Below are 11665 nucleotides of genomic sequence, written 5' to 3'. Positions count from 1 at the left end.
TTTCCCACCAGATCAACAGTTCTCAACTGGGGCAATTCTGTCCTTCAACACCCCTCTCCCCTTTCCCTGAATCTAACTGGAGGACACTTGGCAATGTGTGGAGACAATTCTGCTTGTCTCAACTTGGGGGCGGGGGTGGTATTACTGACATCTAGTGGGTAGAGTCCAAAGATGCTGCTAAAAACCCTATAATGTACAGGAAAGCCCCCAACAACTCATCATCTAGCATACAGCATCCACAGTGCTGAGGCTGAGAAACCCCAAAGTAAAGTATCAATCCTAGGGGGCAGGGTCCTAAGTTGATCTTGGTTGCTGCTCTATCCTCAGACCTAGAATAAATGGCTGACAAGAAATTACTAAATTTATCTGTTGGATATTTATCTGTTTTTAAGAGCCTAGAACGCAGCCTGGCACATAGCTGGCAGGTAACAAACATTTATGAAGGTAACTGAATTAATGGTGGTGCCCTCAAAGAGGGCCAAATGGATGTAACAACAGGACATAATAAACTGAAGTGATTTTAGTGCTCCGTAATTCCACTTCTGGAGGATTTAATTTTCTCCCAGTGACTATAAATAAAACCAGTTCTGCCAAAACAAGTCTCTTAGTTAAGTGGGGTTTCTGAGAGAACATTTTTTTCTTTAGATAACATGGAACCTTTTAATACATGGAACTCTGTAAGTGAAATATGTAAGGAATACGACTTTTTTCTTTTTAAAATGAAAGCTTTTAAATGTCCCATTCAGATACCAAGTATTTAGGGGATTAGCAGACATCTCTAAATTAGATGGTATCACTACTTAATTGCTAATATGCTCAGTGGCTGGAAAATATTTTAATAAAGTTTGAGTTAAGATTCATTTACAGATTTCAAAAAAGAACTGAATTACAGCACATCTAAGACAAACACTCATTATATAAAAAGAAAGTAGTACTTGAGTCCACTTCATTAAAAGATTTTTATGACCACAAGTATAACTGCGCCCTATTGTTTTAAAAAAAATCTAAGTTTAACACCTGCCGAAGTATTTTCAATTCTTCCTCCTATACCTCAAAGAGCTACTGAACACTGCCCAGAAGGCATACGTTCATAAGTAATATTGCTTTACAAAATTCTTTCCAAAGGAAAAATTCAAAAGATGGTTATGTGGATATTCAAACAATACTAAGAACAATATCTGACTTCTTTCTCTCATCATTTCTGTAATTAATGAGTCTGCCCAAATGTTAAATTATGAAACCATGCTATGCAAAATGCACCCATTCCATTTAAAAAGAAGTTAAACCCATATTTATTTACTAGCACTGTTAAACATTACACAAAACACATTCAAGTGGCAAGTAATTATAATGCAAGCCCTTGCATGGCAATCCAAATTTATTGAACTACTGATGCTAAGTTATACAAAATTGCACCACTTTAATTAAGGCTTTTAGTTTACATTTGGCCACCTCAAAAGTAGTTGTAACATTAGGTTGGTCAATTTAAATACTGTGGCTCCCTGTTGGATAGACACACAATCTTTACACCCAAACGTTAATGCATACAAAGCAACAAGGCATTGTTAAATAAAACAGCAATAGTTACTGCAACTTAGGCCTTGTGACCAATTACACATGATTAAAATTACTTCCCACATTCACATCCACAGTACTCGTCCACCATTTAACATCTCAACCAAAACGTTACACATGTGAAACAATCACTAACAGGCAAAAATACTAAACCTATATATTTGGTATTGCATCCACCATTTAACATCTCAACCAAAACGTTACACATGTGAAACAATCACTAACAGGCAAAAATACTAAACCTGTATATTTGGTATTGCAAATACACTTATGCATGAGCAAGCAGGGGGTTCACAGTGAGAATCTACAGCTGCAGAAGCCTGAAAATGATTTACAAAAATTGTTAAATCATTAAAAAAATTGTTTGAAAATATACACTTCTTGTTGTAGACCCCCACTGTACACACAACTATAAACATTGTTCCCTATGTAAACAAAAAAGGAAACATATAATAAAAGATTTGAAAAGTCTGGACATTTCCTTCCCAACAGATATTAAAGGCAACGTCTTTAATCTAAGACATTATACTGAAAGGACTATCATATTTTAAAGACAAGATCACTGTCTCCACAGGTTTTTAAAAATTAAAAAAACTATATAGCTGTGTTAATCAAAGCGCTTATTTGTACAATACAATGATAATGACCTTGAATTTCTTAAAAAAAATTACAATAAGCTACAAGTATCAAAGAAGCGAAGTTATCTGGAGTAGTCTATATAGGAGCTCTTTGGACTTTCTTTTATTATGCTAAAATAGTGGTGCTTTTAGGATTTACATTATTGTACTCTCCAATACAAAGTATAGGGCGTGTTAAAGTATACAGTACACCATTTTCATACATGTACAACATTGGTGGATGAAAAATGTCTCTTAGCAGTAATACTGGATTGTAGCCTCTGGTTTTACCAGCTGCATACTCTAGGACTATTATATAAGTAAAAATCTCTCTTGTGATACTGGAAAGTGATTAGAATGTGCAAACTGATGTAGTAGCTTTCATCCGCCTCTTAAAGGGTACCACCACAGAAAGTCCATTTAAGATGTTGGTAGGTTTAACAAAGTTGGAATGCTGGCACTGTTGAATTGGGCAACAGTTCTTCAGACCTGTCGAAATGAGAAAATTAAATTAATTGAAAACATGGGGTGTAAACAGCACACTAAAGATCCAAAGGACATATTAAGACAATAGTGCTAACGTGTCAGAAATAAATATAATACAGGTTCTTATCCTCGTCATTACATTATGACCAGGTACCACGATTCACAGCAAAGCATGGGTAGACATTTTCATCTTTTTTGGAATAACTTCATCTATTCTGCTGCCTTCTTGAAAGTCAGTCAAATGTAAGTTGAGTGTACCTTAATGCAAATTTCTTTGTATTACCTTCCAAAGATTAAAAGCAAGGAAAAAAAAACCACATTAAAATTTTACATTAGGTCACCTTTACTAGAATTAGGATTATAAAACAGACAGCAATATTAACAAAATGGCTGATCTGTAAGTGTTTACAACCCTAGAATTACATGACGAATACAGAATGCACCATCTAACCAGGCTTTCTAGTATTAGAAAATCAAGACTTTTCTTCCCTACTCTTCCAATAAGAGTGGCTAAAAAGCTGGTGCAGAGAAGTGAACAAAATAGAAGTTATTTCACAAAGGCTCTCTACAGTTGACAGCTATATACTTTTTAATTCTACATAAACAGATTCTACCAACTCTAAGATAGATGTCAGAAAAGGCTGTTATTATACTAAAATCATACCTAATTAAACTTAAAAAAATTTGAGTGATGTAAAGAAGGTAAAATCAGAACTCACGGGTCTGTCATTTATTATTTAACTTTGGATGATTTTCTGCACACATGCCTGGGCTAAAAAAATGCTTCCCTTTTTTTTTTTAACTGGTTTTCTAGGAATCAGATTTGTTGCAAGCTCCAGAAAGGTTGTTAATATAGATGTAGCTGATGAAATAATTTCCACAAATGCTTTGAACTTTAAGCCCTCGTTTGGAGTCTGAATGAGTATTCTAAGTTTCCTAAATCTTAGCAGGTTGAATGTAGCAAATTGGAAAGGACAGATGGGAGTGTGTGAGCTCAGGCACATGTGTGTTGCTAGGAGAATTGGCATGTGGTTGGAAATGAGAGGATATAAAAAATGAGAGGTTGTATCTCTAAACAGAAAGCCTTAAATGGAGAGTAGAGACAAAAACTCTAGAGAGATACAGAATCAGAGTTCTATGGTAGTATAGGGCCATTTAACACAGGAAGAAGCAGAGCTACAAACATTCAAAGTTCCCAAGGATAAGAGTACAGTAAGATATGGTTTAACAATACCTGGCAAACAGCAGCTAATAGGTAAGGGCACTGAACTAACTGCTTTAAAAGTATTAACTCAAAAGTATTAACTTTTGAAAACTGACTGTTTTCAAAAACTACGTTACAGTGTTGTATGCTCAGTTTTCCTTTGCTGTCTCATCTCAGGGTTGTATTTGTGGTTCTCTCTTCCTGGGAACTCTTCATCCCCTACACAATTTCTACTTACCCATCAGATTTCGACTTAGATGTATCTTACTCTGACAGACCTTCCCTGAATCCACAGTTCACATCTGACTGGTCTGCTGCCCCAGTTAAATGCTCCAATAGCACCCATAATAGTGACTAATTACGGACTTGGGAGCCAGATCAGAGTTCAAATTCAAATTCTGATGTACTCAGATCACTAGATTCAATTCTGACTAGGCTATTCACTAATTGCAGGGCTTGAACAAGTAACAATCATTCTGTGCCTCAGTTCACTCATCTGTAATATGGGAATTATAATAATTCTGCCTCACAGGATTGTTGTGAGAGTGCAATTAACATATATAGGCAGTACTTAAGAGTGCCTGGCACATATCAGGGTTTTTTATTATCAGTACCATGCTGGACTTATTCTGCAATAGCATTTATCATATTTTGCAATTGTTTGTCTAACTCTCCAACTAGACCTTAGTTAGCTTAAGGCAACAGAGACGAAAGCAGAGAAGACTGGTTTTCATCACCACTGTATTGTCAACACAAACCAGTGACCCACTGAGGCATGAGTATATACTGGATAAACATCTAGAATTCTCACTTATGTGGAATACCTTACTTCTGATGATGATATATAAATGAAATAATAATTTTAATTACTGGGATATCATATTAACTCGTATCTTAAAAAGGAAGTAACCATTTCTTTTTTAGAAAAGAAAATCCTATATTTGCTTTCTTAACCCTTAATAAAGTTGAGGTTAAAAATTAAGAGGAAACAAACAAACAAAACAGAGGAAAAGATAAATCAACATACCTGGCTCAGAGCTACAATGCATTTAGTATATTAAAGCAGCTGACATGACGACTTTTTGCGGGCCTTCCCAGGCACTGGAGTTTTTCTGTTAATTTGCCGCACTAGGTCATAAAAGATCTGCAAACATATTAAATTAAAAAAAAAATTTACAGGGGAAAAAAGGCCCCAAAAAACTAAAAGTGAAAGAGTAAAAGGAAAAAATTGAACTTTCCATGAACTTTTCCCCAGAAAGCAAATATTCTGTTCAGTTAAGGAATGAGAGTAAAGCCAGGTATTCTTATAATTGCCAAGTTCTTTTCTGTTTATTTTTTGGGAGGGCTAAAAATCATTCTCCTTAAAATAAATACTGAGTTGAAGGAGTTGCAGGGATCTTAGTTCAGACAGAACATTTACCACCATCCAAAGAGAACAATTATGTACTCTTCTTCAACTCTATGTATCCTTACTCTACAACATTATTTTAAGTCCCTTCAGGGTAACAACCATTCATGCCTTTTTGAATTTGTCTTTGCCTTTTATATAACATCCTTCATATACCTGAAGACTTAATCTGTCTTCCCCACTCCTATCATTTTCTGTCCAGTCTTCCTTCATTTTATGATAAATTCCACTGTACCACTATTTAATAAAGAGGCTCAAAGAGCATTATTGCTTATTAACATCCATTTACTTAACACAAGACTTTTGCCTATATGACCAACAAAGCACCCTGAGTACAAATTAACCTGGGGTTGTGTTAATAAAGACTCATTATTTTCCATTAATTTTGAATGCTAAATTCCAAATCAAGAGTTCTATTTCACCATACCTCATTAACATTTATTTTTGATTTTGCAGAGGATTCTAAGAATGCACAGTTGTTCCACTGTCTCGCTAAATTTTGACCTTGTTCCTTTCCTACAACTCTTTCATCTTCCAAGTCACACTTATTACCAACCAGAATCATTGGAACCTAAAAAGGGTAAAAACAAATAAGTAAACAAATATGCAATATAAATTCAAATCAAAATTCAAATTAAAATGTTTCTCCTAAGGATTACTTTTTATATTATGCCAGAGAAAAATGCTAAGTTAATAATGTGTAATAAAATTTACAGTTAAATATGAAAGCCTTGATAATGTTAATTTAAGAACTTTTCACATGAAATTTTTGTAGAAAACAAGCTATGATCTACTTATAAAAGAGGGTGAAAAACCCTTAAAATTATAACACAATGGACCTTTATTTTACTTCGGCCACACCGCATAGCATGTGGGATCTTAGTTCCCCAACCAGGGACTGAACCCGTGCCCCCTGCAGTGGAAGCTCAGAGTCTTAACCGATGGACCACCAGGGAAGTCCCTTACAGTGGACTTTCAACTAATTATAGTAAGCAAAACACAAAACCTTTTTAAAAGGAAGTGCAAAAGGGTATACCATGAAAAGCCAATATATTCCAAAATTTTAAAATGTTTCTCCAAGGGACATAAATCAATATAAAATTTTCTGGTTTCCTAACATGTATTTATCAAATACTCATTCCCAATTTCATAACACAAAAAGGAGAAATCTGGAAAGCCCCCAAAGCAGAATTTTTAGCTTCTCATACAGTATATATTAAAAAGCCAAAAAGTAAAATCACCTTAATTTACTAAAAATCTAGACCATATTAATCACGTGTTTGGATACATGTAATGTAATTTTAGAAGGACACTACAGGGAAAAATAATACTTATGCTGCAAAACTCCTATTAATCATTTAGAGATTGTCTTTCTAAAGAAGTTTTGGAAAAAATCCAAACTAGAAAAATCAAGAATTTTGGCTTTTTAAGGAACAGATATATAGTATTATATTAATAAATACCTGTTTAATGCAACTGATAGAAAACCGTAGTAGTTACCAGAGACACTGGTAAACAGCTTTACCGAGGTTGCTCTAAGTATATCAGGGTCCCCCAAAGTTCTCCTGCTTTAGAAGTCCAGGAAATGGCAGCATTTCCCATAGGTGCCCTCAAGCTCTCAAAATATTTGCTATAATTAAACTATACATAGTACAGTGGTTCTTAAAAGTGAAGTGCCCAGACCAGCAGCATCAACACCATTTGGAAATCTGTTAGAAATGCAAATTCTTAAGCCCTATCCCAGACCTACTGAATCAGAAACTGAGAGTGGGGCCTGGCAATCTGTTTTAACCAGCTTTACAGGTGATTCTGATGCAAGATCAATTCGATACAAGATGAATTTATATATAGTGTGATGAGGAATTAAAATAATCCATTTGAAGTTTCCTAAAGGGATTAAACTCCATTATGGTGTACTCTGAAGGGGCATGTACATTTATATTAGAATTGAATATATTTGTTGCCTTTCTTTAAAAATTATTATTATCATTATGCTCCTCCTTCTGTCATAGTTGCTTGAGATCTGTTCATATGTTGTTTTGATTCTTGTTAAAAAGGCTCTTAAATCTGCCAGAAATGTGGCCAGAACATCATATGCTCTACTAGTAATATTTGCCACCAACACCTCTCCTTCTTCTCCACCAAATGCATGATTTAAAAACAGGAAGGGTATAAAATTTATTTTACACAGGGGAGAGGAGGGTATTTCTCACTTTTTATATTATATATAATGTTAAAGATATGTTTTTCCCCTTCAAGGAAAAAGCTGTTGAAAAACAAACAAAACCCCCAAAATACATTAACTTTAAACTGGATTTAAATTCAATACTTTTAAGTTGGATATCACTATAATAAGGGTTTGAAACAAAATATATTTATTTATTACGAAGCCAGCTTACATCATCAGTGTCTTTAACTCGAAGAATCTGTTCTCTCAGATCTTGTAAATCATTAAATGTGGACTGTGCTGTGATGGAATAAACTAATGCAAAGCCTTGTCCGTTTTTCATGTACAAATCCCTCATTGCTGTAAATTGTTCCTACAGTAGAAAGAAAGAATCATTAAAAAACAATAATGTTAAAAAAAATGTTTTGACAGATAATTTGACAATTTTCAAAGTCTACAATTAGAGCTCAAAGAAGAATGTAGTAGTGTTATGTAACATCTCTTAAAATTAGTCTGTGGCTATTTGAAAAAATCAGTATTTCAAGAAATAAGTGTTTTACGTAAAAATAATACACCAGAGCAGATTTATGTGCAGTAAATATACTCAAGTGGAACAGAAATGTCCTGTCTCCAAATGCTACTTAAAGGCAGCTTTTTAATATATCATAGTATGTAAGGCACCCAAATTAAATCACCAAGTTACCCACAGCTAGCTCACAATGCTCTAGTTCTATGGGGGTCACCAGCACGTTACCCGTATCTTGCCATTTTCCCACACTTTTCCTCCTTCACTAGACTGTGAGCCTTTGAGTGTAAGAATACAATCCACGGCACATATCAGGTACTCAAACATTAGTTGAATGAATATCACATATCCAGAATAAATCTTCCCTTCACCTTCAGATACCAACAAATCTAGTTGGTCTGTAAATATACTGAAGGAGGAAAGATAACATTCAAAATACTTCACACAGCCACTGAGGAATAAATATATACTCTAATATTATTTTCCACATTATTTAATAAATGGTAATATAGGGCTTCCCTGGTGGCGCAGTGGTTAAGAATCCGCCTACCAATGCAGGGGACGTGGGTTCGAGCCCTGGTCTGGGAAGATTCCACATGCCGTGGAGTAAGTAAGCCTATGCACCACAACTACTGAGCCTGAGCTCTAGAGCCTGCATGCTGCAACTACTGAAGCCCGTGCGCCTAGAGCCCGTGCTCCACAACAAGAGAAGCCACCACAATGAGAAGCCCGTGCACCGCAACGAAGAGTAGCCCCCACTCGCTGCAACTAGAGAAAGCCCACGCACAGCAACGAAGGCCCAATGCAGCCAAAAATACATAAATAAAAATAAATAAATTTATAAAATAAATAAATAAATAAATGGTAATATAGTTTAACTTGTTTTAAAAGTACTAGTGGGACTATGAAAACTTTCATACAAAATTTCTACTTATTTCTTCAGTAAATGACCCACTGCAATGGCAAAGCATACACACAAGAAAAGGAGAATTCAAGAGGATAAGGAAAACAGCTTTAAGATGCAGTGCAAGCAGTTCTTTTAAATAAGCTTAACTAATGTTTGTCTACAGAATACTAGCATCTAAAGGTCAATACTGCACAAGCTGTGCATATACTTTGGTACTCTGTTTTACATACCGTTCCTGCAGTATCCAAGATTTCAAGCATACACTGTTGTGCATCTACTTCAACTTGCTTGGGGAAAAATTAAAATAGATATTCATTTTTTTAAATGTATACAAGACTACTTTAATATATCCAACAGCTAATATGATATTTAAAACAGAGACACAGATTATAGTAACTTCACAACTAATTTCAAGCAATACTTACTTTAACACAACAGGAGAAAAAAATAGCTAGAAAACAGGTCTACTGACCCCCAAACTGCATTAGGTGCAAAAACCATGTGTTCTGAATTTAACACAAGGATATCTCTTGATACAAGATACACAAGATCCAACCTCAATATGAATCACTCAGTACTTAAATCTGGAGAGGAAATGATTTCAAAATAGCTCAAAAAATTTTTTTTAAAACCAGTAATAGTCCCAATAATATCAGAAGTAATTGTCTATCTCAATTCTCCCATACTTTAGATATACCTTCATTTCTCTAGATAACCACATCCCCTTCACCATATTGGAACAACAAAATTTCTGGGAGCAAGGAAGCAGAGGAGAGATATCAAATAAATTATGTATCCCTGCTACCCTTTTTACCTAACATTTCCTAGGGAACAAAGTTATATACGTGGAAAGAAGAGTAATATTGCTTCACTGCTGGGGTGCAGAAAGGAGTTTCCAGTTTGTTTTGGTAGACTGTGGACACAGAGGGAGGAACGGAAACACAATGTCTGCATAGCAGCAGGGGCCAGGCTGGCCACTATGTCAAGGTGGGGGATAACTCTCTCCCTGCTAAATAAAAAATCTCTGCGCATTTAGTTTTATTGTCACATGTTGTATAAGTGAACATATTGACAGAAATAAACCTTTCTACTATTATGAGCACTGGAACTTTCTCAAGGAGTTTTAAGTAGGAAGGTTAGGGAGACTTTTGTACTTCCATCTTTATATTAAAAAGAAGGGAGCCTGAGAGTATTCAGTCTTTGGGGGGCAGGAATGGGAGAGAAACATGGAGCTACCACTTGAAATGCATGGCCCAGCTCTAAAGTTAGTGTGTCAAATTACAATTTTGGGGTCAGTATAAACTTAAAATTCTTTGAGAGGGAGAGATAAGACAGAGAACAAGAGTGACTGTTTAAGATTCTTATAAGCTGGTAAACACAAAATGCCAGGAAATAATCAGGTGTGATCTTTCCCCACTAATTTTATAAATTAACTCTGCTTCTTCATCCTACTCTGTAAACAACATTTAATAATTATTAAGCTAAAAACAAGAATTTATATTTATAGTAAAGTCAAAAGCACAACGCCTTCTAAAGTAACATACCTTTCTATAAGAATCTTCTATCGTAGGATCATATTTTTCAACAAAAATTCCTTGAACAAATTGTACAGTCTGAAAAAAATTAACATACCATTATACTCCCCCCAAAAGACCACATACAATTCTGCACATTTTAAAGTACTGATTTCATATAGCTAGTTATACCATTGATTAAAAAAACATAACCGCAACTACATTTGAATATACACATTTGGTGGGAAAATTACTTCAGAAAGTTTTTTAAAAAATTAATAATCACCAAGCTCCTTATTGGGTAAGTCTAAGTTTAGAGATCATATATTGAAAAATCGTTAAATGGCTCCTGTTTCAGTGCTAAGGGCTTAAATTTGAATTTTGGTTAGAAAGTGGCTAATTATCTTGTGTACACACATATGTGCACACTCACAACACCTCCCCATTACTTTGGATATATTTACAAATGAAAAAGCAGTTCATGCCCCATTGTACACACTTCTCAGCCTGATTCAAGCATGTCAAATTCTGTGCTACGTGTTTATTTTAAGTGGCAAAGTAAGATGGTCAATCTATCTTACTGTGGGGCTTTGCTAAACTCTGAACTGTGCATCAAGTTATTTCCCCTAAGTTTCTCCCCTTCCCCACCCACCACTGTCAAGTTGTGTCTTCTTTCTTGCTTTACTATTTCTTCATACAGAAAACATGGTGGGACAGTCAAAGGTAATCTTTGAAAAAGTTTTTTAAATAAGGTGTATTTAATTTTTGTAACATAAAATTTGTATTGTAAGCCAACTCACAATGAGATGAACCAAAATTTATTCCTGTCTGGCTCTGAAATGCAGACACCCATTTATATGCACTGAAAGTCAGTCAGTTAAAGAATGGACTCACTTTGGCATAATATTTCTTTGTGTTAAATCTCTTTATATGTCCTTTCCCTTCTGTGCTTAGTCCAAACTGTATTCTGGTCTGGAACCCATGTTCCAGAGACAATATGATCTACCCAGATACAACTAAAAGTTGACTAAATTACAAGAAAAATATTATATTACTTCTAAAATCATTACGAGATTTCACCTTAACAAATAAATAAAGATAAATAGGCAAAACCTAAAACTCAACAGAAAAAGAACATGTCTTGGAGTAAATAGCTTGGGTACAGTGAGAAAGTCTTACCAGAGCAGATTTTCCAACTCCTCCGGAGCCAAGAACAACTAGCTTATACTCACGCATGGTGCAAACTTGTAAAATCTAGTAC

At 34.9% G+C, this 11665-nt stretch overlaps 1 protein-coding gene across 4 annotated transcripts in view; it reads right to left on the bottom strand.

Moving 5' to 3' along the window:
• Positions 1-2294: 2294 nt before the first annotated feature.
• Positions 2295-11665, bottom strand: part of RAP1B (RAP1B, member of RAS oncogene family) — a 47598-nt gene continuing 38227 nt past the window's right edge. For all 4 annotated transcript variants that reach the window (XM_024122734.3, XM_055085188.1, XM_024122732.3 and 1 more), the window contains 7 exons: positions 11584-11665; positions 10435-10503; positions 9121-9177; positions 7690-7830; positions 5718-5861; positions 4910-5026; positions 2295-2681 (listed from right to left, as the gene is read on the bottom strand). In XM_024122734.3, the coding sequence (XP_023978502.1) occupies positions 4940-5026; positions 5718-5861; positions 7690-7830; positions 9121-9177; positions 10435-10503; positions 11584-11640 (555 nt within the window). In that variant the 5' untranslated portion in view covers positions 11641-11665 and the 3' untranslated portion in view covers positions 2295-2681; positions 4910-4939. The remainder of the gene's footprint in view (positions 2682-4909; positions 5027-5717; positions 5862-7689; positions 7831-9120; positions 9178-10434; positions 10504-11583) is intronic.

The sequence above is a fragment of the Physeter macrocephalus genome, chromosome 6 (assembly GCF_002837175.3).
Source record: "Physeter macrocephalus isolate SW-GA chromosome 6, ASM283717v5, whole genome shotgun sequence".
Classification (NCBI taxonomy): Eukaryota; Metazoa; Chordata; class Mammalia; order Artiodactyla; family Physeteridae; genus Physeter; species Physeter macrocephalus.
Note: the sequence above shows the minus strand (reverse complement) of the source record. Positions and strands in the feature narration are given on the sequence as shown.